Below are 27,358 nucleotides of genomic sequence, written 5' to 3'. Positions count from 1 at the left end.
CCCTGTAAGGCATGTTGAATTTGTATGTCTTCCTTCTCAGAGACGTGCATGAGCCACTGGATAGAGGGGGTTGAATAACGTTTCTGTTTACCGTTATAGAGGTCTGGCGGTACTAGAGCTATAGTTTCGGGCATTAAAAACATGTGTTTGTAGATGGACATACACATGGATGCCAGAGTGACGTTTTGAAATGGGTCTATGTATTCGACCGCATGCCGCGTTTCAGGGGTTTGGGATTTCAACACCGTTACTTCTTTAGTCATAGACACCACATCTCTGAAGAGGTTCCAAGCCTGCCGCAGGATCATTACATCAGCCTGACAATAAGCTTTCAACTCTGTTTGAAAGTGAAACTCCTTTTCACGGTTTTCAGAGTACCATTGTAGAAAGCTCACTTTCTCATCAGGCATCATGTATTCACCCTGTAGCTGTCGGTAGGAGGCATGGGTCCCACATAATTCTGATTAGCCCAGGTGTTAAAAAAGTGTGGAAAATAACCTTTACACCCTGGGAACCCAAAGGCCTTTGGCAGCTTGCTCAATGCTTTCATGGGTAGGAAATTCAGGGTGTCCATGAAGCGTATTTTTAAAGGGCATACCGTCATCAACATCAGTTTAGACCCCTGTGTTATGAGTTCCACCGGTATCTTTTCACAAATCATGTCTCGTAGAATAAAGAAGGAGTCATAGGCTTTCGAGTTGTGGGCGAGCATGGTATATCCTTGGAATTTGGCTTGAATGAAAGTGCTCAGGAAATCACCAACGCACGTTCGTCCCTCAAACTCCCAGCTGTCGTCGGAAGTTAGATGGTGGGCGTAAATATAGTTAGGCTGGTGTACCCCCGTCTCTTGTGTGCACTCTATATCAAACACTATATAGTCCTCGGTCTTGGTCTGCGGTAGACCTTTAACCATATAACACTGATGGCTGGTGCCTGACTCGTAAGACACGTGACAACGGGGACATATCATACCTTTGCACTTGTGATCCGTTGCCACATACCGCCCACACTCACTGCAGTCCTTTTTAGGGACGCATGTGAAAGATTTCTCGTGTATGCTCAAGCAGTTTTGCGAGCGACAAAACATCCTACACGTGCCGCACCTCACCTTCAGGGTAGCGTCTTCTATACAACCGTCCCTCTGACACATCTTGCAATGCATTTCACATTGGTGGTATGTTTTATTGCTGTATATATGGTCACAGTGGGCGCACACATTCCTGACACCCAAAAAACCTTTAAGGTTCAAGATGCCGTAAAAATGATTTTCGGCGTGGAGGACATATACGGTCTTGTTTCTCACAGGGCCCCCGGTTGTAAAGTACTTCCAGGAACCGTTGTGATGAAGAACTTTCACCGTCACGGCGAAATAGTTCTCAAAAAGACCTATATCGCCAAAGCCGACCATTCGGTCAGGAGGTATTTCAAGAACCTCGTGGGCTTCAGCAGCTCTAGACATGATGACAGTGTCAGGGGTCTTGCGAGCCATCAGCAGCCCCACGATGCTGGCCGCCAGACATGTGTTGGCAGAGGGGCTGGTAAAGTTGAGCAGCCACCTCTGTTTCTTACCAATTATTTGACTGTAGAGTATGCTCTTTAAAGGTCTGGAAACACCCCCCTCACGCCCCCGTACAATGAGGGCTATGACTCTAAAAGTGCCATAGGCGACTAGTTCTGCCTTACTCTGTAAAAGCCTTGAGAGGTTTTCTAAAAATTGCACAGCGTCAAAAACATCTCGGGCCTTCCGCCTGGTGAACAACGGAGTGTCAAAACCCTGCCCCTGGAAGCGGAGTTGGAAAAAGTCATTAGGCCCCACATTGTGTAACAACCTTTCTATGAGCTCCTGCACAGCCTGATGTATAGCCAGAACACCCTGATCGGATGATGTTATTGATGGAGGTTAATAAATCTAAACTCCTCATAGTGTTCTACGGCCCTAAACCTCTCTACATTGCGAGTGTAACTTCTAACACTCTCTAAAAACAAGGGCTCTGGGCCCTCATCAGTAGGAGTGTGAATTGCGGAGGTGTTCTCTGTTGTGTCCTTTTGGGGGGTCCTGGTGGGACCTGTCTCAGGAGTCCTTGTAAACCTGCGGGTAGCGCATATTCTAGCCTTCTTCAGCTTATTTATTAAGCGCCTGCGTTGCTTTGTACTATTAAGCCACTTTTTTTTTTCTTTTACGACCCCAGGCTTTTCGAGATACCATGCCCCAGCCTATCTGAACAGGTTGGTTGGTGTCATTGTACGCCTTGTTCATGGAGGCCGCTGCTACAGTTCCACCCCTAGGTCCTTCTGAATGTTGCTGTGTTTGGAGTTTTAAAGTCCGCCCCCCTACCTCCTTCAAATGGCCGACCCTCGGTATGTTTGACCCTGCACCTATGTATTGTCGGTGGTAAAGTGTTGGTTTATATGTTTCAGGAGCTGTTCTTGAAACTATGGTACATTGTTTTAAGGGGTCTAGGGAAACACTGTGGTCTAGGGAAACAGTTGTTTCTTGTTTGAAGGGTTGTGAGGCATCAGATGTACGCTGCTTGAGCAGTCTTAAGAAGTGTACAGACTTTGTCACTAACCTCTGGATCTTACAGGTATATTTTGGGGGCCTCTTATGAGCACCACTGGCTGTGGGGGTCTTTAGGGGCCGGTGTTGCCATAGTCACGCCCGTATAGCATGTATGTCTGCCACAGCCGCCTGACACTCCTGGATGATCACTTTTTTACACACCCCAACCCTTTCCACGATCTTCTGCTGGGCCATACGTGTGTACAGGGGCTTGTTCACCCCCAACCCCCATTTTAGGTTTGCGGCGATCGCCTGGCGTTTTAGTTTTCGAACAGCCATCTGCATCTCTTTTACATGAGCCGCAAATACCTCATATGTGTTTACAGACCCCTCTTGCGCCTGCTTAGAGGGCCCCACCTTGCGAGGCCTTATAAATGGCTGCAACGTCTTAGGACCATCTATACTGCTAACAACCTTAGCACCATTCTGTAAAGCCTGTGCCGATAGTGTTCTAGAAATAGGACCCCCCGGCGAACGCCCTGGTGCGGACAGGAATGGAACATTGCAAACTTTGTATGGAAAAAGCGGCTGTACCCCCTGGGCCCCCGTGGTCTTGTCATCCACACTTGATGCTGAGGGCTGTGTGGGGCTTACGACGTCCGCGGGGCTGTACCCGGGACTGTACACGTGGCTGGCATCGGGGCTGGACACTGGCCTGTACACGGGGCTGGCAGGTGGGCTGGACGCGGGACTGGACACGGGACTGTACACGGGGCTGGCAGCTGGGCTGGACGCGGGGCTGGGCGCGGGGCTGGCAGCAGGGCTGGTGGGGTCGTATGCCCCCGGAGGGGTACTAGGGGACAATGGGTATGAGGATTGTGAGGAGCTATCATTATAATCAGGGGTCCTAGCTGAAATGCCTGTGTCAGGGTGTGCTGACCTGTTAGCTGGGTTCTGTAAACCCGCTGTGCTCAAAGACCCCTGGGACACCGCTTCAGGGGTTCTACCTAGGTTGTCTACCGCCCCCCTAATCAGCTCAAGAGCTGGGGTGTTCACGATAGAAGGCCCTTCTAGGGGTTGCGTGTTATTACCAGTTGAGACCCTAGGCTGTGCCTGAACACTTACATCCGGCTTTGGGGGCTGCTCAGGGGCGTGTACCTCTACATGTACAGTTATTTTATTTGGTACTGTCTGGGGTTTCAGGATGCTGGGTGGATCCAGCGTTGCTTTATGGTTGCTGAGGGACGCTGCTATCTGTAGCTTAGGGACCCCCGGTTTCAGTTTCAGATGTTTTCTTGAGAGGCGCGATGTTTTAGGAGGCTGTGGCGGCGCCATCTCTTCTACATCCACAGCTACAAATACCGCCTCCTTGGGGCTCACGGGTGTATAGGCCTCATTCAAAGGTTTAACAGTCTTTTTTACAGATAGGTCTAAGGGGCTATCATGGGGTTCAGGGGTCCTAGGTTTCTTCTTCTCGGGGTTTAAGGGCTTTGCTTGGACCTCTGGGAGCATCGGAGCCGTCTTCTTTAAGTTTAAGGGTTCTGCTTGGGGCTCTGTGAATACCTTGGAGGACTTCACACGTTTTAAAGGGTTGGGAAGGTTCTCTGAGTCCTTATGTTTCTTCTTAAGGGCGGCAGTGTTTGAGATACCTTTCCCTTTTGATACGCTGAGAGGGCCCAGACCCACTGTAGCTGTTTTACACAGACCCTGCCCTGTGTTATCTGTGTTTGTCAAGACTCCGCCAGTGCTGACTCCACCCCTGTGCAGAATAGATTGGTGTAGAGGATTGTTCGTCATGTTTGGTGTGTAGTGCGCAGAGACTTTTTCGCGGCGTACACGCCTACTCACACCTTTTGTAGCGCTTCTGTTGTTCTGGACGGTTGCTGTTATGTCCCTTAAGGGCTGCGCCGACCTCTCTTCAGCAGCATGTTTCTGAGCCGCTTCTAAAATATAAACAGAAAAAATATATATGTTAGAGAAAGTATAAAAAGAACACACACAATCCTAAGTTCTACACCGCCACCTTTTTATATAGGCCTTGCTACAAGTCGTTGTACCCTTCTGCTTGAGAGTCTGTAACACCGATAGTACTTTTCACACCCTTTGTAACAAACACACCTGATAGAGGTCTTTTTGCAACTCCTTTCTTTGACGGTGGTCCCACTTTAGAAGGTAAAGCTTTCCTCTTCAAAGGGCTTTCTTTTGATTCTCGCGCCGCCTCTTGTACCTCGACGCCGTTCGGGCATAACGTGGGGGTGCCTGTAAAGAAAAAATAATACCCCGCCTTAGTCATATTTCTGAGTAGTCCCACTATACACCATCAGGGTCAGGACTGTGGCCTACCCCGCCAACTCCCCTAGCGTCTTAGACAGTTTAAAATAACAGGGGCTTTTTAATTACATGTAGGAACTGAAGTGTTTTGCACACTGTTCAGAGCGTCTTGAGCCTCGATGTACTCCATAAGCTCGTCAAAAGCTTGTTGTAGGTCAGGGTCATAAGCTGTAAAAGCATACATACATGAGAGCCCATTAGAAAAAGAGAACTTCTGAGAGACTGGTGTACAAAACTACATAGAACTACACAAATCAATATATATATATATATATATACCTGGCTGCGGGGTTGTCAAGTCTACGACGTTGTCAGTTATTACATGGGTGTCCATCGAAGGTGGTATATTGGTGGCGGCTGCTTTTGCAGAGTCTTGCATCTGTATTAAACAACATTAAATAAAAGCGCAGGATTTAAAACACCTTTCCTAAATAAAGCGTTGCAATTTTTCAAAAAGCGTTGCATGTGTTGCTCTAAAACACTTGTTAAAAAACACCCTGCGCCATATCCTGTAATTCTGGGTAAAGGACTTAATGTACAACCAACATCCTACCATGCAACCACTGCGCCTATGTAGTGGACCCTCTTTTCTAACATGTACATGCCACTTTTCTCTTGTAACACCTTGCTTGCGCCCTCTTACATTTGGGCATGCTTTTGATACTTGCGCCACAATTGCCTACATAGCGCTTATTCTTATGCTGGAGTGCCTGCCATTTATTGCAGTATTATACCTCTACTGTTACTTTGTACGTTTTTTTTTGTAACCTGCACACACTTCACTTTTTTTCCACCGTTTGCTAGCTCATGTATTTTGGTTGCGCACTATTGTCATTTTTTACACCCTTGTAACTCATCGTCTGCTTTTATACTTTGTTCACTGTTAATTTTCTGTTCCTATTGTGAAGCCTCTGACACCTTCGTGTGCGCTACATTTTGCACTGGGGCTTATGTAAAGCGCTCTGCCTACTTAGGGTCAAGTTCGCGCTATATAAAATATTTAAAAAACATGCACACCGGGGCTGCTGTGCAAAGCTAGCCCCTACATGCATTTTTTTTTCTGTTTGTATTTTTTATGTGCCGCCTGTAATATGTAAAGCGCTGTGACACCTTAGGGTAAAGTTTGCGCTAAAATTAAAAAAACACACACCGGGACTGTAGGGCATGGCCCGCCCCTACAGTGACGAACTGCCGACATCACTGGAAGGGGGCGGACCTACCCCTGCAGTCACTGAGGAAGCCTCTCCACCGCTGCTCCAACGACCCACGTGGATCCGTGGGAAATGCCCCCTGGACCCTACGGACGGAACACCAGGACCTGTGTCCAGCCCCAGACATCCCCGAGCAGCGCCTTGCTGAAGCGGGCTCGGGGACATTTAAGAAAGAAAAAAAGCGCCAAAACGAGGCATGCGGACCAGAACACCGCTGGAGCCTGCAAAGCGGGGCACAGCGCCCCAGGGACCCACAGAGCCCTCCACCCACAGAGCCCCCGAGCAGCGCCAGGCACACAAGCGGGCTCGGGGCGATTTTAAAAAAAGCGCCAAAACTTGCAAAGCGGGGCACAGCGCCCCAGGGACCCACAGAGCCCTCCACCCACAGAGCCCCCCGAGCAGCGCCAGACACACAAGCGGGCTCGGGGCGATTTTAAAAAAAGCGCCAAAACTTGCAAAGCGGGGCACAGCGCCCCAGGGACCCACAGAGCCCTCCACCCACAGAGCCACCGAGCAGCGCCAGACACACAAGCGGGCTCGGGGCATTTTATTTAAAAAATAACGGCCATGGAGGCCCAGGGACACCGGGACCGGCACCAGAGACAGCCCCATAACACCCCAAAGGACTATGGCGACCCACCAGGAGCCCCCCCTCGACAACTGACCCCCGGGTTTATTTATTTTTTAAATACAAGGCCCTCAGGACCCCACCAAGGAGCAGCAAGGACCCCCGGAGCCCCCCTGGACCCCTCCAACTCTCTACATCGGTTTGGTGAGTGCAACAAGGCATTATTTATTTTTTAATTATATGCCATGTATATTATTTAAAGCCCCTATGGTACCGTTACAGTGTAGTTAAATGTTTCTATGAACTGTAAAATGCATGTTTCCCCTCTGCATGTACCCTTCTAAGACCTACAACATTATGCCCCTTAAATAAAAAACCCCTGCAAACTCTGCGCCATCCCCCACAACACCACCCCTATTAACATTAATTGTCTACACACATAGCTTTAAACTCAAACCTTCAACACAGCCTTTATTCATTTTAAATACATTTACATTTCACGTCTTGTAAAAAACTTCATTGGCACCTTTATTCACATTAAACACAACACATCGCCTTAAACATTAACAGTTTACAAAGTACTCTTTAGCATTTTCAAAACTACAGTTTTGTATACTTTTAACACCACATAAACATGCGCCCATGCTTTATTTACCTTCTCTACATGTTGGCAGGCTGCGTCAATCTGGGAAAAGTTGTTCAGGTCCATTCTCGCCTTTAAGTTCCAAGGGTTGTCTCTGGTGCAGAAATCCTCAAAGTGCCGCAAAAGAAAAAAACAATCCAGGCCAGGCAATCCCCTAAGGTTTCTTGACTTTGATGCAGGAGCCCACAAGGTCCAGCCAAAAGCAATCCACGCCAGTCGCTCCCAGAGTTTTTGGAATGGGTGTTTGACAGTGTTCCTTAAGGGGCCTTTTTATACCTGTCCATGCATGCTAATTAGAAGCCCCCACACCCTTTATGACTTGAGGGGTTTAGAATGTCATGGGGGTCTTTGGAAGGTAACTTTTTTCTATCTTATCTTGGGAAGAGTAGGGTGCTTGGGGCCATAGCAAACATATCAAAATCTTCTGGACACTTTTATAATGGGCCTCATATGTTAAAATGGCTTATCTTGGGCATTAGAGACCCCCGGGAACCGACCTTTGTCCCCACCCTAAACCCATCACATGTCATCTTTCCAGCCAGAGTCATCAAGTCGTGGCCTAAACTGTCACAATTCCTGCCAGCATGTCCAGTTTCGACCCAGGGGCTTTGGAGGTGTGTGAATTACGTCCGAGCACTTGGCATCCTGTTTCAGGTTCTCCTGGGAAGACTTGCCACGACATCTGTCTTTCTCAACATCCCAAAGCCCCGGGGCCGAAACTGGCTTGTGTTTTTTAAAACACACTATGGGTTTCCAACAAATTACATTTTAAAAGCCCGTTTCGGCCCAGGGGCTTTGGAGGGGTGTGAATTACGTCCGAGCACTTGGCATCCTGTTTCAGGTTCTCATGGGGAAGCCTTGCCACGACATCTGTCTTTTTCAGCATCTCAAAGCTCAGGTGTTGCTGAACATGGCTTGTGCTTTTTAAAACACACTATGGGTTTCCCAACAGCTACAATTTAAAAGCACCCCTTTTTTTTTTCAAACATAAAAAAACATCTCCCAACACACAGGGTTGGGGACTCAGGCCTGTTCAGCAGCTGTTCAGCCTGCAGCTGTCTGCAACACCCAGTTTTAAACATGCACAGACATTTCCAGCCTGCACGCACTTTCATATGCACTTTTAAAACATGTACACAATTACCACATGTTTTGCAGCCTGTTACTTCTTGGGAATATCCCTACATGTCACCCCCCTTTTAAAACCAGGCCTGTTTAATGCCAACAGCCTGCGCCCAGGCCATGTCAAAATTTAAGGCCAGTGTTTCCAGCCAGAGCAGTCAAATTTTCCACACACAAGTTTAAGACTAGGCCTGTCATAATTAAGACTAGCCCCATCATATTTAAGGCCAGGAATCCTGGCTGGAACTGTCAAATTTAAGACCAGAGTTGAAGTGAAGGTATCACTATATACTACTGCTATCAAACACAACGCCCAGGTTACGGACCATATTCACTGGCTGAACCGAGGGCGAAGCATCAGTAGGCCAAAAAACTACTGGGCAACACAGATGGAACCCTGTCCCTTGAGCAATAAAGTACCTCAATTTTACCTGCATTAAACTGCAGCAAATTAGCCTTAAACCAGAGCGCCGTGTCTCGCAGGCAGTTATGAAACACTTCTAGAGAAGTCAATTGATCTCCCTCAAGGGAGAGAATCAACTGTGTGTCATCAGCTTAGTTTGCAATGTCAGTATTATGTTCTTTGATGACCGCAATCAGGGGTTTCATAAAGATGTTAAATAAAATAGGGCTAATTGCCGAACCCTGTGGCACGCCATGAGAGATGTTAGTGAAGGTGGATTGGTGATGAGGGAGGGACACAGCTTGCTGTCTATCCAGAAGAAAGGACTGGAACCACCTAAAAGCACCGCCTGTAACCCCCACCTCTCTCAGCTTTTTCAGAAAGGTCCCATGGTTGACCGCATCGAAGGCGGCAGACTGTCATGTTGCGGCGTTTTGCCGTTCCTTTGGGGTCCGCTAGACACATGCAGGAGATCGAGATACTCACTTCCGAGTGGAAGTCAAGTCCCGGTCCAGTCTTTTGCTGACCTGTCATCACCGAAGCACTTCCAGGCGAAACGCATAAACACCGCATTTCCCGCCGGCTCTACGCTTCGGATTCTTTTCCGAATCCTCGGATACGAGACTTGGCATTCAGAGCCCGGAGACGTACTCCAGACGTTCTCACCGCGCAGGAGCGTTAGTCCGCTTTCCCTTGCCCTCGCCGCACCGGGACACTGCACTGACACTGTTGTCGGTAACCCTCACTGCGCAGGAGCGCTGTACGGAGATTAAGTTGCACTGCGCTGAACCGTTAGTTTGTTTACTTTTGCCTTTGCCGCGCAGGAGGGCTGTACTGGGTCAAGCCTCACCGCGCTGAAGCGCTAGTTTGTTTTTCCTTTGCCATCGCAGCGCAGGAGCGCTATTCTTGCTTTCACGTTTGCCATACAGGAACGCCACGTTTATTGAGCACTGTACTTTGGTTTATGCATTATCGCGCAGGAGCTCTGTATTTGATTTCCTCTTCTTCTTGGAGCATCACTGTATTCCTGGGTACAGAAGTCTGCATGAGCACTGGTAAGTTCGTGGGTGAAAAAGACCCTTCTGTATGTGTTTAGAGGTCTGCTTTGGAAGTGGGAGGTGTGGTCTTTTCCTGATCAAGTTTTATTTATCTCCCGAGTTGGCACCAAGACCCTACTCAAGCTCCATACACGCCAAGCCTCTTCGTTCCTTTCTGGCTCCCTTCCCTGCTTCCATCTCATCCCTGCTGGGTACTACAGTCCGCACGGGTAAGGTGGGTACAGGGGTTGTGGCTCTTGTCGTCTCTGCGGAATCGCTTCACAAGCAGAGGTGAGTCTTGTGGGGCATCTGACAGAATCCGAAGCCCGCGCAGCCTAGTCCGCCCAGACGACATGAATGACCCTTGATTACCTTACAAGATATAGCAGTCATGCTGGCTGCCATGCAGGGAGAGAACCTCAGCCTGCGCCATGACATGACAGCCATGCAGGGCCAGTTGGCAGCTGGTATCACCAGTCCTTGGGGAACCACCCCTAGCCCCAGAGTCAGACAAGAAGGGCTGTTGAGACAACCTACGTTCACCTTTGGGGGGTCCTCCACTGCCACCAATCAGGAGACAGCTATACAAGTCGTCACACCCCACCCTGTACAGCTGGCTCCACCCGAACGCATCTACGCTGACAGTACCAAGTACGGCATTTTCGTCCTTCAGTGCCACCTGCATTTCATGGGCAGAACATCAGCCTTCCCCGACGACGCATCTAAGGTCGCGTTCATCCTGTCATACATGGGCGGGGACGCCGCTCAGTGGTCCATTTCATTGGTAGAAAACGACGACCCCATGCTTAACGACCTGCTGACGTTCAAGGAGGCCATGCCGCGGATGTTCGCTCGTCACACCCTTGTGCAAGCCGCAGACAACGAGTTGCTCAACTTAAAGCAAGGAAACAACGACTTGCTTCACTACATCAATATGTTCAGTAGGCTCGTCATCGAGGCCTATTGGCCTGAGTCCAAGGAGGTGTCAGTATTCTATCGGGGATTGCATGATGACCTTAAGGATCTCATTTCGCAGTTACCCAATCCGCCTGACGTAATAGGCCCTTTCATAGACTTGGTGGTCAAGATGAACTTCCGATTACAGGAAAGAAGGACCGAAAAGGGGAAAGGCAGCGACAACCGCTTCCTGTCCTTCGGGGAAAAGGGCGCGGAAAGAGGCAAAGAAGAAGCTGCTCCCCAGGGTGACACCCCTGAACCTATGCAGATAGGTGGCGTCAGAGGACCCTTAACTAGCCAAGAAAGAGAAAAAAGGAGGAAGCAGAACCAGTGCCTGTATTGCGGCAAAAGCGGACACTTCGTCAGGGAGTGCCCGGTGAAACCCACACAACCGTGGGGTAGAAGGCCCTTTGCGTTGGCCATTACCAAGGGAGACAAGTCGGGAAACGAGGCAACCTAGTAGACAAAGGGGTCCATCCTCTGGGTTTTTCTTCCTGCAACTCAGCGATCCCTGCAGTATATGACGGCAGTCACCACGTAGGAGTGGAAGTGACCTTACAGAACCAGGCAGGCAGTACTTGGCTGGTGACCGCTATGTTGCACTCCGGTGCAACCGGCAACTTCATTGACACCACCTATTCACATGCCTTGGGCATGAGCACGGTGCCTAAGGCACAACCAGAAACCGTCAAAGCAGTTGACGGAACGGACCTTACTTCCGGCCTTATCAGGCACCAAACCGAAGACATGACCATGACCTTTGTGAATCACCATGCCGAATCCATCAGCTTCAACGTCATTGACGCTCCTCAGTTCAAGGTTATATTGGGTCTGCCATGGTTGGTAAACAACAATCCCCGTATCGATTGGGTGTCCAGAATCATACACCTGGATTAGGAACACTGCTGCAGGACCTGTTATGCGAAGGACGACCTACTGGGTACTCGTACCATACAAGCACACTCGTTACCCTTACAAGGCATGGGAATGGTTTCTCAAGCAGAAGTACCTGAGGCCTATCTGGATCTGGCGGAAGTTTACGACAAAAAAGGAGCCAACACCCTACTACCGCACCATTCATTTGATTGCCAAATAGACCTGATACCCGGCTCTACTTTACCATGGAGCATGATTTATTCTCTCACAGAGAAGGAGAACATTCACCTACGCTCCTATCTGGACGAGTATTTGGACAACGGGTTTATCCGCCATTCCAGGTCTCCGGTGTCCTCTCCTCTTTTCTTCGTGTCGAAGAAGGAAGGAGATCTGAAGACCTACATAGACTTCAGATCGATGAACGCCATCAGGGTGAAGAACCGGTACCCACTACCACTGATCTCCAACCTCTTGGATCAGGTAAAGAACGCCTCCATTTATACGAAACTTGACCTACGGGGTGCTTACCACCTAGTCAGAGTCCGGAAGGGTGACGAATGGAAGATCGTCTTCCGGACAAAATTCAGTCTGTTTGAATACCAGGTCATGCCTTTCGGACTCTGCAACGTCCCCGCAGCGTTCCAGTTCTTCATCGATGAGATGTTAAGGGAATACATCGATGTCTTCTGTATTGTCTACATAGACGATATCCTGATTGTAAGCATGGGGTGGGAGCGGACCGGAATAATAAGCGTGGAGGCCGTATGTAGTGGGCTATCTCGTAGCCGGTGTTTATTACAGTACAGTTTTCCAAGGGTAGGGTACAAGGGAAAAGAGGGTTCTAAAGGATTGCAGGTTCCGGTTCCGAGGTGATGAGTCTTCCTGCGGTGAAAGTCCAGGGACAGATGTTGGTCTTGACTGGAGTCGTGACTGGTCCTTGAGGCAGCAGTCGGCTCAGCTCCCGGACGGTGGTTCCTCGGAGGGGGGGAAAAGGAGAGAGAGAATAGGGGCCGTTAGTTCTGTCGGGCAAACCGAGGGTAGGAGACTGTTTCCTTCACCGGAGTGTTGGGGCTAGAACGAAGGTGAGGAAAGGGAGGGGAAGGTAAGAGAGGAGAAGAGACAGCACGGTCAGGGCGGAGGGTGATTTTGTGTCAGGACGTGGGGGAGGTTTTATCTACAGTCGTGATTTTGCCACTCTCACACGAATATACACTCTATTCACAGTGCGCGGTGAAACGTCAGGGGGGGGACTCATTTGTACAAGGGTTGTATTTACAGCCTACTATTTACAGACACTCTTACAGCCTACTATCTACACACACGCGGAACTGGTACTCACTTGGCCCGCCGCAACTCCGTCCTTGAGTTGCGGCCGCTCTCCAGCGTCCTCCTCTGGACTCCACCAGTCCTCCGTCCAGACCCCGTCTCCTGGTTCGGGTTCGCCTCTCTTCTCCGGGGGTTCTTCGCACGCCGTCTCCTGCCACGAGTCTTCCTGCTTGAACGCGGTGTTGTCGGTTCTTCCTGCTTTTCTGTGGTCCGCCTCCGGAAAGGGGGAGGGACTTCCGGGGTCGCTGGGATGCACTTCCGGTGTGTTCCGCGTTGGAACTGGTTCCTGCAGGGAAAGAGAAAGGGGTGGAGTCCTGGTTGTGATGGTTGTCCGGGTAACAGGGAATAGTTGTTGTGACCGGGAGGGGCGACGTGGTATCAGCGTTGACGGCGCCGTGGTCCCATCACATCCCCTTCCCCTAGCTGTCCTTCTTGATCGGGTAAGCTGACAAGGGTATCGGGAAAGATAGTCAGCGTTTGCTTGATCAGCGCCTTTCCTGTAGAGAGTCCTGAACCTGAAGGGCTGCAGGGAAAGGAACCAACGAAGAACTCTTTCGTTGTGTCCCTTGTTACGGGCCATCCATTCCAGCGGGGCATGGTCGGTATACAGAATGAATTCTCTGCCCTCGAGGTAGTAGCGGAGGCTGTCCACCGCCCATTTGATGGCTAGGGCCTCCTTTTCCACTACGGCGTAGTTTCTCTCCCGGGGGAACAGTTTTCGGCTTAAAAAAGGATTGGCCGTTCGTCTCCATTGGGGTCTTTCTGTGACAGGACAGCCCCTAGACCCTGTTCGGAAGCGTCAGTCTGGAGTATAAATGGCTGTGAATAGTCTGGGCTGATGAGAACGGGACTAGACAGTAAGATGTCTTTCAAGTGGTGGAAAGCATCAAGCAAGGAGGGATGCGGTTGTCGTAGGGCCTCTTCGGTTTTTATGGACTTCTTTAATAGGTCTGTGAGGGGGGCTGCTATCTGTGAAAACCGGGGGATAAAGCGTCTATAATACCCTAAAAGGCCCAAGAAGGCTCGTAGTTCTTTCTGGGTTTGGGGAAAAGGAATGGAGTGGATAGCGGTGATTTTGTTGTTTTGAGGGCGGATCAGCCCTTCCCCCAACAGGTATCCCAAGTACTTCACTGTCTGAGCGGCCAAGGTGGTTTTCAAGGGGTTGATCGTGAACCCATAGGACCCCAGGGAGTGTATTACGCTTTTCAGGTGACATAAGTGTTGGTCCCAATCATCACTATAGATGATTATGTCATCCAGATAAGCCCCGGCATATAGAACATGGGGTCGTAACACCAAATTCATGGCCCGCTGAAAGGTGGCTGGGGCCCCGTGAAGCCCGAAGGGCATCACCATGAATTGATACAGACCCTCGGGGGTGGAGAAGGCCGTCTTCTTTTTATCTTCAGGTCGTAAGGGAATCTGCCAATAGCCTTTACAAAGGTCGAGCGTGCTGATAAACTTGGCCCTACCTATGCGTTCAATAATTTCATCAACCCGGGGTAAAGGGTATGTATCAAAGGAGGAGATTTTATTAACCTCTCTAAAATCGATACAAAAACGGACCGATCCGTCAGGTTTTGGCACTAACACAATCGGTGAGTTCCAATCGCTGCTGGAGGGTTCGATGATCCCCATGTGCAGCATCTGGGTTACCTCGTCCCTAATAATGGGTCGTCGGGCCTCAGGGAGCCGATAAGGCCGCTGACGTACCGTTTTCCCTGGTTCTGTGATAATGGCATGCTCGATGACTGACGTGAGGCCGGGAGAGGAGGAGAATACCTGCTGCAAGGGCTGTAGGGCGGACCGAAGTTCCTGTTTCTGTTGGTCCCTGAGTTCTGAGTCCATACAGACCTCATAGGGGAGTTCCTGTTCTGGACGGCTGTTCAGGAGGACAGGACGAGGTCCCACCCATTCCTTCAGTAGATTCCCATGGAATATCTGTGTGACTTGTCGGACAGGGTCGAGTTCAATTTCATAGGTCACTGGCGTGACCTGTCTCAGGACAGGAAAGGGGTCTTGCCACTGTCCCAGCAGTTTGTGGTCGGAAGAGGGCATTAAGAGGAGGACCAGTTGACCAGGAAGAAAGGAACGAGGTTTTGTGCCTTTGTCATATTGTTGTTTTTGTTTAGCTTGGGCTGTTACCAGATTCTGGCGTACAATGTCTCTTATTTGACCTAGATGAGTTCTGAGGTTCTGTATGTACTCGGGCAGGGGTCTAGTACGGTCGGGTTCCGCCTTCCAGGCCTCCTTGGCCATATCCAGCAGGGTCCGAGGGGGTCTGCCATACAGAAGCTCATATGGGGAAAAACCGGTGCTACTTTGGACCTTGCAGCGGATGGCAAAGAGGGCTAGGGGCAGCATTTCCTCCCATCTCTTGCTCTCCAAGGCCAGGAGTTTTTTTAGGGTGGTTTTCAGAGTGGCGTTATAACGCTCCACCAGGCCGTCAGTTTGGGGGTGGTAGGCGGACGTTCTGATTTGTTTCACGCCTAATTGGGAGCATACCTGCTTCATGAGGGATGAGACAAAGGGGGTTCCCTGGTCAGTAAGTATCTCCCTAGGGAAGCCTACCTGGGAAAAGATGGATATTAATGCTTTAGCAATATTCTGGCTGGTAGGCTGGCGGAGCGGTATGGCTTCAGGGAAGCGGGTGGCGTAGTCCACTAGAACCAACGCGTATCGACAGCCGCTTCGGGATGGGAGCATGGGACCAATAATATCCATCCCTACTCTGCTGAAGGGGACGTCTATCAGAGGTAGGGGCTGAAGAGGGACTCTAGGAGGCCGATACCGGCTGTTCTTCTGGCAAATGGGGCAGGCCCGACAGTACTGTTTGACTTGCTGGTGGATGCCTGGCCAATAGAACTTTTCCAGGATGGCCTGACCTGTCTTTTCATCACTGAAGTGGCCCCCAAGCAGATGGCTGTGGGCGAGAAACAACACCTTATCGCGGAAGGGTCCTGGGATTATCAACTGGGACGGTTGTTGGGGTCCCCGTTTTCTATACAATAGACCGTTCTTTTTATAAAAGTGGGGACCTACATGCAATGGATCTTCGTGGTCCAGGGCCCTTCCCCAGGCTTCCTGCAAAACGGGGTCTTCCTGTTGAGCAGCGCGAAATTCTCGGTCGATTTCCCAGGGATGTTCCTCTACCCTCACCGGCAAGGCTGTAGAAAAATTCCTTTTCTCCTTTTTCTTTTGTGTTTTTGTTTTGTGCACCCGGACGGGTGATGCTCCGACTGGTGGAGGGGTGCCGGAAAAAGGGGCTTCAGACCACCATTTCTCTAAGCTGGCGGTGGTGTCCTGGAGAAGGCGAGGAAGACCAGGATAATCACTGCCCAATATAACCTGTTCAGGTAGGGAAGGAACAAGCCCCACAGTCAGGGTGCTTCCAGGATCCAGGGGGTGTTGCACTTGAATATTGGCCGTCGGGTAAACCTTTGTGTCTCCATGCACACACTGGATGGCCACTGTACCGGTCATCGGTCCTACCGGGTGGGGTAGCTCTTGGGGTCTGAGCACGCTCTGTCTGCATCCGGTGTCTGCAAGGGCCAACACCGGATGTCCGTCTATTCGTACTGGGCGACGATAAGCAGGAGGAGAGGTCCCCGAGGAGAGACATACATAGTTTCGGGCTATTCCCACCTCCATTGGCTCTTCTTTTTGTGGACATACCCGGGCGATGTGCCCGTAACCCCCACAATTGTAGCACTAGGGACCAGGTGGTGGGGGTCTGGACATCACCGGGTAAGGGAACAGAGGGGGAGGATCGGGCTTCCTGGCCAGGAAAGGACGGGGGCCTCGGGTGTGTCCATGTGCTTGCGGTCGGTGGCTATGCTCTTCCTTGGGCTTCTGCAAGTCCTGGGCGCGGCTGTACGCGCTGGCGATTTCTATTGCGTTTTCCAGTGTCAGACGTGCATGCTGACGGACCCACTTTTGGGTGGCAGGATGGAGCGAAGCCAGAAATTGCTCCAGATAAATCTTAGAGAGAATTTCTTCTTTAGTGGCGGTAGAGGACTTCAGCCAACGATCAGCCAGGTCTTTAATCCTGAAGGAGAGGGCTCTTGGTGTCTCCTGTGGTCCCTCTTTTGCTTGGCGGAGCCGTACCCGATAGGTGTCGTCATCGATGCCTAGTCTCTCAAGGATACAGGTCTTGATGTCCGCATAGGGGGTCAGTCCCTGTAGATTAGCCTGTTGGTATGCTGCCTGTAATTCGCCAGTCAGTAAAGGACCAAGATAATGACCCCACCGGTCGGGAGGCCAGGCAGCGGCTTGGGCCAGCCGTTCAAAATTAGTAAAAAAGAAATCCGGGTCCTCTCCCGGTACATACTTTTGGAGAACCACCGAAGGAAGTGAGGTGGTGGGTCGTTGTTGGCCTAGGACGTCGGTGAGTTTCCCCAAAGTCTGGTCCTGAGCGGTGCCCTGACCCTTCAGGACATCGTGTAACTGCCCTCTGTCTTCTTCGGCCGTTTTCAAGAACAGCTCCATCATTTTTCCGAGTTGTTCCTGGGAGTCTGCTAACTTCTGTACCGCGGCCTCCATGCTTCCGGTTAATCCCACTTCTGACACCACCTGTAAGCGTGGGGTGGGAGAGGACCGGAATAACAAGCGTGGAGGCCGTATGTAGTGGGCTATCTCGTAGCCGGTGTTTATTACAGTACAGTTTTCCAAGGGTAGGGTACAAGGGAAAAGAGGGTTCTAAAGGATTGCAGGTTCCGGTTCCGAGGTGATGAGTCTTCCTGCGGTGAAAGTCCAGGGACAGATGTTGGTCTTGACTGGAGTTGTGACTGGTCCTTGAGGCAGCAGTCGGCTCAGCTCCCGGACGGTGGTTCCTCGGAGGGGGGGAAAAGGAGAGAGAGAATAGGGGCCATTAGTTCTGTCGGGCAAACCGAGGGTAGGAGACTGTTTCCTTCACCGGAGTGTTGGGGCTAGAACGAAGGTGAGGAAAGGGAGGGGAAGGTAAGAGAGGAGAAGAGACAGCACGGTCAGGGCGGAGGGTGATTTTGTGTCAGGACGTGGGGGAGGTTTTATCTACAGTCGTGATTGTGCCACTCTCACACGAATATACACTCTATTCACAGTGCGTGGTGAAACGTGAGGGGGGGGGGACTCTATTGTACAAGGGTTGTATTTACAGCCTACTATTTACAGACACTCTTACAGCCTACTATCTACACACACGCGGAACTGGTACTCACTTGGCCCGCCGCAACTCCGTCCTTGAGTTGCGGCCGCTCTCCAGCGTCCTCCTCTGGACTCCACCAGTCCTCCGTCCAGACCTCGTCTCCTGGTTCGGGTTCGCCTCTCTTCTCCGGGGGTTCTTCGCACGCCGTCTCCTGCCACGAGTCTTCCTGCTTGAACGCGGTGTTGTCGGTTCTTCCTGCTTTTCTGTGGTCCGCCTCCGGAAAGGGGGAGGGACTTCCGGGGTCGCGGGGATGCACTTCCGGTGTGTTCCGCGTTGGGACTGGTTCCTGCAGGGAAAGAGAAAGGGGTGGAGTCCTGGTTGTGATGGTTGTCCGGGTAACAGGGAATGGTTGTTGTGACCGGGAGGGGCGACGTGGTATCAGCGCTGACGGCGCCGTGGTCCCATCACACTGATATATTCACAGACCATCACAGAACACGTTCAGCACGTACGTTCCGTCCTCCAACAGTTGGGAAGGCATCGTTTGTACGTGAAGTTGGAGAAGAGCGTTTTTCACGTTACCTCTGTTGAGTTCCTGGGGCACATCATCACTCCGGTCGGCATCCAAATGGACAACAAAAATGTAGAGGCCATCCTATCGTGGCCCACTCCGGAGTCCGTAAAAGGGGTCCCAAGATTCCTGTGGTTTTCCAACTACTACCGTCGGTTCATCACAGGCTTCTCCGAGATGGTGGCTCCTATCACACGCTTACTGCGCAAAGGGGTGCGTTTTTGTTGGGATCAGAAAGCAGACAACCCATTCCAGGAACTAAAAAGGCGATTCACCACAGCCCTGTTCTAGCGCACCCAGATACCGAGCAGCCCTTCATAGTGGAGGCAGACGCCTCAAAGAACGCATTAGGGGGCGTATTGTCACAAAGGGATGCCAGCACAGGACAGCTACACCCAGTGGCTTTCTACTCTAGGAAGCTCCAACCCGCTGAACGCAACTACACTGTGTCTGACCGGGAGCTCCTGGCGATCAAGACGGCGTTCGAGGAATGGCGCCATTACCTGAAGGACGCCAAACACACCGTAACCATCTACACAGACCACAGGAACCTTCAGTTCCTACGCTCAGCACGTGCCCTCACAGCCCGACAACTTCGATGGACCATGTTCTTCAATGAGTACAATTTTGTGATCACGTTCCAACCCGGAAAAGAAAACGCCAAGGCGGATGCCCTTTCACGGCTAGAAGAAACCGACGAAGAAGCTGATACAATCGAGCCTGTTCCCATCATATCGGAACAACACTTCCAGGGCGTTGTGGCGTCCTCAGAGTTCATGACGTTGGTGCATAAGGGCACGAACTCAACCGATCTGGCTGTCCTAGCAGAAGGACACAAGGGTGTGACTCGTGTGAACGGGTTGCTGTTCAGGGGAGACAAGTTGTACCTACCTGGGGTGCCTTGTCAGAAACATGCTATACGCATGTGTCACGAGCATGTCCTCTCCGGCCACCCTGGCTACCATAAGACGCTCAACCTTATACAGAGACAGTTCTGGTGGCCAACGATGGTGACTGACACAAGAAACCATGTGTCGAGTTCTGCCGTTTGTCTGCTGGGCAAGAACAGTACAGAGCCTTCTGTTGGTCTTCTGCGTCCCATTCCTGTACCACCGTATCCGTGGCACACCATCTCCATGGATTTCGTGGTCGAACTCCCACTCACCAAGACAGGTCACAACACGATACTCACCGTAGTGGACCACCTCTCCAAGATGGCTCATTTCGTGCCTTTGATGAAGATACCCACAGCTGCTGAGCTGGCTTTGATCTTCGTGCACAACGTGGTTTGCCTCCACGGCATTCCATAAGTGGTGATATCGGACCGGGGTTCGCAGTTCGTGTCCCGCTTCTGGAAGGAGGTATGCAGAATACTAGAAATGAACGTACGCCTTTCCTCCGCGTAGCATCCCCAGACGGACGGGCAGGCTGAAAGAACGAACCACACCATGGAGCAGTACCCCAGCTGTTTGCTGCTTATGGTTGAGAGGGAATGGTCTGACGTAATATGGATGGCGGAATACGCGTACAACAACAGAAAGCATTCGGCCATCGGCATGTCCCCTTTCTTTTGCCTCCAAGGACGTCACCCCCGCACAATGGCTTGGGCGGAACCCCTGGGCAGCCAGTTACCAACTGTACGAGCTTATCATGGTACCCTATGCAGACTCTGGCAACAAGCCCGGTTTGAGTTGGCCAAGGCGAAGGACTCCAACAGAGTGCATGCCGACGCTCATAGACAGAAGGAACCCGAATACTGCATGGGTGACAGGGTGTGGCTTTCCATTCGGCACCTCAACGTGCATGGTCCCAAAAAACTGTTACCCCGTTTTGTGGGTCCTTTTAACATCGAGAAGGTAGTCAACCCTGTGGCTATGAGGCTCTTGCTTCCTCCGCATATGAAGATTCACCCCGTCTTCCATGTCTCCCTTCTGCATGTGGTCCATCCCGGCGGTGCTGTTCCTTCTCCTCCTTCCCCGGTGGTGGTGGAGGACCATGTTGAGCACGAGGTCAGGGCCATCTTGGGTTCTCGTCGCACCAGGGGGAGGCTCTACTACCTGGTGGATTGGAAGGGGTACGGTCCGGATGAGCGGTCCTGGGAACCCTTGTCCCATGTGCGCCATGCTCCCGTTCTGATCCGTGCTTTCCATCTGAGCCATCCACTTAGCCCTCGCCCTGCCTCACCTTTCTGAGTCCGGGGTTGTTGGGGGGGGGGTCTGTTTTTGGGGGGGGTACTGTCATGTTGCGGCGTTTTGCCGTTCCTTTGGGGGCCGCTAGACATATGCAGGAGATCGAGATACTCACTTCCAGGTGGAAGGCGAGTCCAGGTCCAGTCTTTTGTTGACCTGTCATCACCGAAGCACTTCCGGGGGAAACGCATAAACACTGCGTTTCCCGCCGGCTCAACGCTTCGGATTCTTTTCCGAATCCCCGGATACGAGACTTGGCATTCAGAGCCTGGAGACGTACTCCAGACGTCCTCACCGCGCAGGCACGCTAGTCCGCTTTCCCTTGCCCTCGCCGCACCGGAACACTGCACTGACACTGTTGTCGGTAACTCTCGCTGCGCAGGAGCGCTGTACGGAGATTAAGTTGCACCGCGCTGGAGCGTTAGTTTTTTTACTTTTGCTTTTGCCACGCAGGAGCGCTGTACTGGGTCAAGCCTCACCGCACTGGAGCGCTAGTTTGTTTTTCCTTTGCCATCGCAGCGCAGGAGCGCTATTCTTGCTTTCACGTTTGCCATACAGGAACGCCACGTTTATTGAGCACTGTACTTTGGTTTATGCATTTTCGCGCAGGAGCGCTGTGTTTGGTTTCCTCTTCTTCTTGGAGCATCACTGTATTCCTGGGTACAGAAGTCTGGATGAGCACTGGTAAGTTCGTGGGTGAAAAAGACCCTTCTGTATGTGTTTAGAGGTCTGCTTTGGAAGTGGGAGGTGTGGTCTTTTCCTGATCAAGTTTTATTTATCTCCCCAGTTGGCACCAAGACCCTACTCAAGCTCCATACACGCCAAGCCTCTTCATTCCTTTCTGGCTCCCTTCCCTGCTTCCATCTCATCCCTGCTGGGTACTACAGTCCGCATGGGTCAGGTGGGTACAGGGGCGGTGGCTCTTGTCGTCTCTGCGGAATCGCTTCACAAGCAGAGGTGAGTCTTGTGGGGCATCTGACACAGACAAGTCAAGCAGGATCAGCACAGCTGCCTGACCCATGTCTGCCCGCCTCCGCAGCTCGTCCATCACGGTCACCAAGGATGTCTCGGTGCCATTGGCCGGCCGCAAACCAAACTGAACTTCCTCCAATACTTTATGCTGTTCCAAATGCTTGGAAAGCGTGCTAGCAACCACACGTTCACAATTTTAGCTTGAAAAGGCAAAAGAGAGATGGGCCTATAGTTCTTCGTGCACTCAGGGTCGAGAGAGGGATTCTTTAACAGAGGTGTCACCAACGCTTGTTTCCATTTAGATGGACCACCCCGTTAGAAAGAGACTAATTGCAGACCATACGGAGTGTGGGAAACAACGCTGCCTCAAACTCTTTTTTCAGATTTTATGAGGTATCGGATCAAGCCGAGACCCAGACGAAATACCACGTGCCAGCCTGCTGAAATCCTCCACTGCCCGAGGCGCAAACTCCGAAAGATGATTAACAACCACCCATTCAGAAATGGCATAGGGATCCACCAAGCCCTTCTCCACAGTATCCCCACTACCCATAGCCACTGAAGATGCAACCCCAGGCTGTTGATGATCCTCCCCAAGTCATCAATAATGGTTTTGATTTTATCATGAAAGAACCTAACCAAGTTCTCGCAGAGTTCTTGAGAGGGGAGTATCTCATTCTTAGAACAGTCAGGACTAATAAAGCTGTTCAAGATGTTAAAAATGCTTCTAGAGCTGTTGGATCACCTTTGAAAAGTATTCCGCCTTAACCCTGTTAATCTCCTTTTTGTAGCCAGCGATCTTAGATTTCCAAATGAGCTTGTCCTTATCCAAATATGCTTGTCTCCACCTCCTTTCTACATGTTTACATTCTAATTTCAAGTTCTTTAAGCTGTCCGTGAACCAGGGGGTCAAAGGTCTTCCCCTACTTTTATGATTTTTTAAAGGGGCGAGTAAGTCTTAAACCGATATAATCTTCGAGTAGAGAGAAGCATAATTCTCCTCTACCTGCTTGTCTGGTGAAAAACAATACTCTACCTGAAACAGAGGAACAAGGCCCCTTTTACGCACGAGAGACTTCCAGTCTCTATTGACATACTCACTCATAGAGCCTAATGCCCTAGTGTTGTGAGTAGCAGAGTTCACAAAGAATTTGATCAAAAAATGATCTGTCCAATCCAATCCATAGGTAAAATTTCCCCAATAGTAAGAAGATGTGCCTCTGAAAAAATTAGACACCTGCTGAAGAAGGCCAAGGCCTTCGCATGAATGAAGAACATTAAAGTAGCCTGCGTCAAGGGAACCATTCAACCAAAGATTAAAGTCTCCCAGGATCACCAATCTACGGTGAGTGGTGGCCATATTGGTAAAAGGTTCCAATAAAAGTTGCTGCTGATATACATTAAAAATCCCAGGGGGTCTATAACAAGATAGCAGATGACCATGTGCATTCTTAATGGCAAAGCCAAATAATTTGAATCCTGCAACTACATCAATGTCAATGGTGACCAGGTTCAACGTGTCTTTGTAAATCACACCGACCCCACCACCCCTACCATTCAATCTTGGTTTATGGCAGATTTTATAGCCAGGCGGACAGGCCCAGCCAGGATTGACCTCACAATCAAGGTGAGTCCAAGTGTTCGTCATAAACAAGGCATCAAGCTCATGAGATTCAAGCAGCAGCTGAATTTCCACACTGTGCTTAGCAACGATCTAACATTAAGAAGCCCACAAGCAAGAAGGCCATAACCAAAAAGTCTGCCAATGGAGAAGCGGATTCAGCAAAACAGAGTGCCCCCATGTCTCTACCCTGCTCTCCAATATAATGAAGTTCTTCACTGGAATAGCTTCTGGGACCACCCCATTTGCCTAAACCCAGGGGAACCACAAAAGGGGCAGCATGGCTGGTGCTGAGCGCATCCTTGGCGTGGACGGGCGCAGACGGGCTTACCCTTGGCGCGCTCACGCCAGTGTCGAGTTTTAATGCAGCTGAGATGTGGAGAGCGTGGGGAGCTAGGCCGCTAACCTCGCTTACTTCCAAGATGGTGGGTCTGCATGCACGGACGGACCCCGCAAATCAAGGAGAGCGGGAGGTTCTAGCGAGAGGGAGGAAAGGCAAAGTCACCCCCTATGCATCCAGAATAAAGTGCAGGTAAGTGTAGTTTAAAAGCAAAAACAACATAAATTATTAAAAACGTCAAAGAACCGCAAAGTCAGCTCCTCACCACACACAATCATACAGTCTCAGAGCTGCCAATCAAACGCTGCGCGCCAGCGTCGAGTTTTAATGCAGCTGAGACGTGAAGAGCGTGGAGAGCTAGACCGTTAACTCCGCTTACTCCCAAGATGGCGGGTCCGCTCGCACGGACGGACCCCGCAAATCGAGAAGAGCGGGGGGTTCTAGCGAGAGGGAGGAAAGGCAAAGTCACCCCCTATGCATCCAGAATAAAGTGCAGGTAAGTGTAGTTTAAAAGCAAAAACAACAGAAATTATTAAAAATGGAAAAGAACCGCAAAGTCAGCTCCTCACCACACACAATCATACAGCCTCAGAGCTGACAATGGTAGTGAGGTATAGAGTAGTATTTGTCATCCGTGGTAGTGTGGTGTAATGTAGTTTGGTTCATGTGTGGTGTAGTGTAAAATGCTTCATGTGGTGTAGTGTAGCATTCCTCATATGTGGTAGTGTGGTATAGTGTAGTATGCAAGAAGGTACATGGTATTGTGTAGTAGAATGTCCTCTCTATGTAGTGCAGTGTGTGGTTTGGTGTAGTGTGTGTTCTAGATGAATGCAAGCTTTAGTGTTGTGAGCAGTCCAGTGCTGTGAGCTCTCTGGCGCCGCGTGCTCCTTCCAGATGTAGTTTAAATGAATCATTAAAAAAAACAGAAGCAGTAATTACAGCCTTTATTTGTGTAATTAAATCTCTATTTCTGAATCTCTTCTCTGCAGTGATGATGACTCTGGATCCTGACACAGCCCATCCTCGGCTTCTCCTTTCTGAGGGGTATAAACATGTGAGACGCACAGAGACAGCACAGCGCCTGCCGGACACCCCCAAGAGATTCACCTACTACCACTGTGTGCTGGGGAGGAAGGGGTTCACCTCCGGCAGACATTACTGGGAGGTGCAGCTGATGCAGGAGCAGGTCCCATGGCATGTGGGGGTCGCAGAAGAGTCTGTGAACAGGAAGGAAGACTTCACACTGTCACCTGAGGGGGGAGTCTGGACTGTACGCAAATGGGAGGGTCAGTACAAGGCTCTCACTTCCCCTCGTTCCCCTTTGTCCCCTCGTGAGAAGCCCCTAATGCTGGGGGTTTATCTGGACTATGAGGGGGGCGGCTGTCCCTGTATAATGCTAACTCCATGGAGCTTCTGTACACCTTCCCACAGGCCTCCTTCACAGAGAGGCTTTACCGGTTATTCGTTCTCCGGAAAGGAGCCGAGCTGAGGCTGGTGTGAGAGCTACAGAGAGCTTCAACACCTTATCTCCCCCTCCATTCTGCAGTGATAACAATGTAATAAGGAGTATAAGCAGAGAGCTTTTAAATAATAAAATGATCCATTTTGAGAAAAGTCTCTTGAGATGGGCCCGTTATCAGGATGTTTATTTCAGCTTTGAAGGACTCCTCTACCCCTGCAGTCTGTGCAGCAACCTGTTGTACTTTCATTTACTGCTGTTCAGCCAGTATGCATGAGTGTGTGTTTGGAATGTCGGAGTGCCTGAAGACTGTGTGGAATGTTGGTGTGCCTGGTGGACTGGAGGAACGACAGTTGGAGAGAGTGGGCTGAGCAGCAAAGATGCAGCTCCTGGTGGGGCTACGAATTAGCCATGAACTAACTTTACCATCTTATCTACTTGTAACTACCATCCTGTAACTTGCTTAATACACTTCTACTTTGGTTACCACTCAGCTACCATCCATCATTTCAACATTGGCGACAATTTTAAGAGAAAAAACCCTGCGTGAACTATCTACAAGTCTACAGGAGGTGAAGAAACGTATTACAAAAAAACAACTACGCATACTGGTATCAATTTCTACAGAAACTTCTTCAAAACTAAGGAAAAGAACACCCATCTGCCCCACCAGTGTCCTCCACCAACCGGGCAGCCTGCTCTGGGCGCTTCACGTTCCTTCAATGAAGTTTATTTAACCAGTTTTCTACAATTATTTAAACACCTGCCTGGTGCCAACCCAGCATTTACATCAAGCGCATGCTGTACATCGTTACGCTTTAAGCACTCTACAGTGAGTAAATGGCAGTGCTTCTCTTCCAACCAGAGGTCAGTCAAACCCTGGAAGTTTATACTTGTGAAAAAATGGACTTAATAACTTTCCTGCACTTCCTGCAATGTTGACAGAGAAAGCTTCCCACCGCGTGTCTTAACTGTTGGTGAGTTTTCATGTGATTTAAGTTTTAACAGTACTAAATATGCTGTTTACGCGCCAATCGAACTCTGCCTTTGTGAGCTTGTCTGGCAGTGTCTGTCATGGCATCAACACTTCATCTTTGGACATTGGCTGTACAAAGGATTTCGTGCTTTGACCTCTAACTTGAGCATCTCTGGCAGAGTCTTGTGTACTTCCCTGGTGGTGTCTGGCTTTATTATGTACTTTGTTCCTGTCTTGGATAAAGTCAAGTGCAACTTATTTATTTTTTATTTTTCACGTGTGGCCTACGCTGAGACCTGATGCCCATACCTTGCCAACTGTCATTTTCAAAATTCAAAAAAGAAAGACGTGGTTCGAGCTCCAGCACGCACTCACCTTCATCTTCTGGACATGCTGACATCTTGTGGTTCCCTCTGTGACATTACATGTACTGCTCAATGCACGTCTTGCTGCACTAGCGGGCTGTGAACCACACGGCGCGCCGTCAAAAAAACATGGCGCCACTTTGAGCTTTCTCTGGAGTACTGCAGTATCTGGCGCTAGCCACTGTTCTCTTGTTAGTGCGGGAGTGGCGCAATAAAGTAAATTTAACCAGCGCTTCCATCCTTACTAAACTAAATTCAACAGCCCAGCAAGTCCTGTGTTAGTTTAGAACGAGTTCTTCACTGTGACCTCTTGGCAGCGTTTATGATGAAGCGTATATTCTGGCTTGTGACATTGGTGATCTCTCTTGATTCTTCTTATTCTTCTTCTAGCACGTCTTCTTTCTCCCTCCATGACCCCCATACATTCCTTCAGACCGCTCTCCCGGGAGTCACAGGTCTACCCTTTATCCCCACTTCTCTTGCTCCCTCCCCTCCCATTTTGCTCCTTTCCCAACTTGATCTCCCCCTTACCTCATCTGCTTTACCTCCGGCTCCCCATCCCCACCCTGCATCTCCCCAATACTCCAATGCCATCTCCCGCCCTCTAACCCCCCTATTCCCACTCATTTCCCCTACTTAATCCACCTTTCTTACAACCTGAACTACCTTCTACTCTCATCTTACCGTATCCCTGGCCTTCCCTTGAGCCCCTCCTCCCCCTCCACCTCTCGCCCTCCCTTTCTACTTCTCAATTTTCTCCTCCTAA

At 50.3% G+C, this 27,358-nt stretch overlaps 1 protein-coding gene across 1 annotated transcript; it reads right to left on the bottom strand.

Annotated features, from left to right (window-relative positions):
• Nucleotides 1-2,598: 2,598 nt before the first annotated feature.
• On the bottom strand, nucleotides 2,599-7,319 carry LOC147710205 (uncharacterized). The gene is made up of 5 exons (XM_086919950.1): nucleotides 7,266-7,319; nucleotides 5,111-5,210; nucleotides 4,901-4,999; nucleotides 4,619-4,759; nucleotides 2,599-4,443 (listed from the first exon to the last, which is right to left on the bottom strand). Exons 1-5 carry the CDS (start codon nucleotides 7,317-7,319, stop codon nucleotides 2,654-2,656), a joined length of 2,184 nt encoding a protein of 727 aa, XP_086776076.1. The 3' UTR covers nucleotides 2,599-2,653.
• Between the last annotated feature and the right edge of the window lie 20,039 nt (nucleotides 7,320-27,358).

The sequence above is a fragment of the Lissotriton vulgaris genome, chromosome 5 (assembly GCF_964263255.1).
Source record: "Lissotriton vulgaris chromosome 5, aLisVul1.2, whole genome shotgun sequence".
NCBI classification, from domain to species: Eukaryota; Metazoa; Chordata; class Amphibia; order Caudata; family Salamandridae; genus Lissotriton; species Lissotriton vulgaris.
Note: the sequence above shows the minus strand (reverse complement) of the source record. Positions and strands in the feature narration are given on the sequence as shown.

Coding starts and splice junctions, on each gene's coding strand:
- LOC147710205 (XM_086919950.1), bottom strand. CDS start 7,319: ATGGACCTGAACAACTTTTCCCAGATTGACGCAGCCTGCCAACATGTA. Junction 5,211..7,265: donor CCTGCCAACATGTAGAGAAG/GTAAATAAAGCA, acceptor TGTTTAATACAG/ATGCAAGACTCTGCAAAAGC. Junction 5,000..5,110: donor CTTGACAACCCCGCAGCCAG/GTATATATATAT, acceptor ATGCTTTTACAG/CTTATGACCCTGACCTACAA.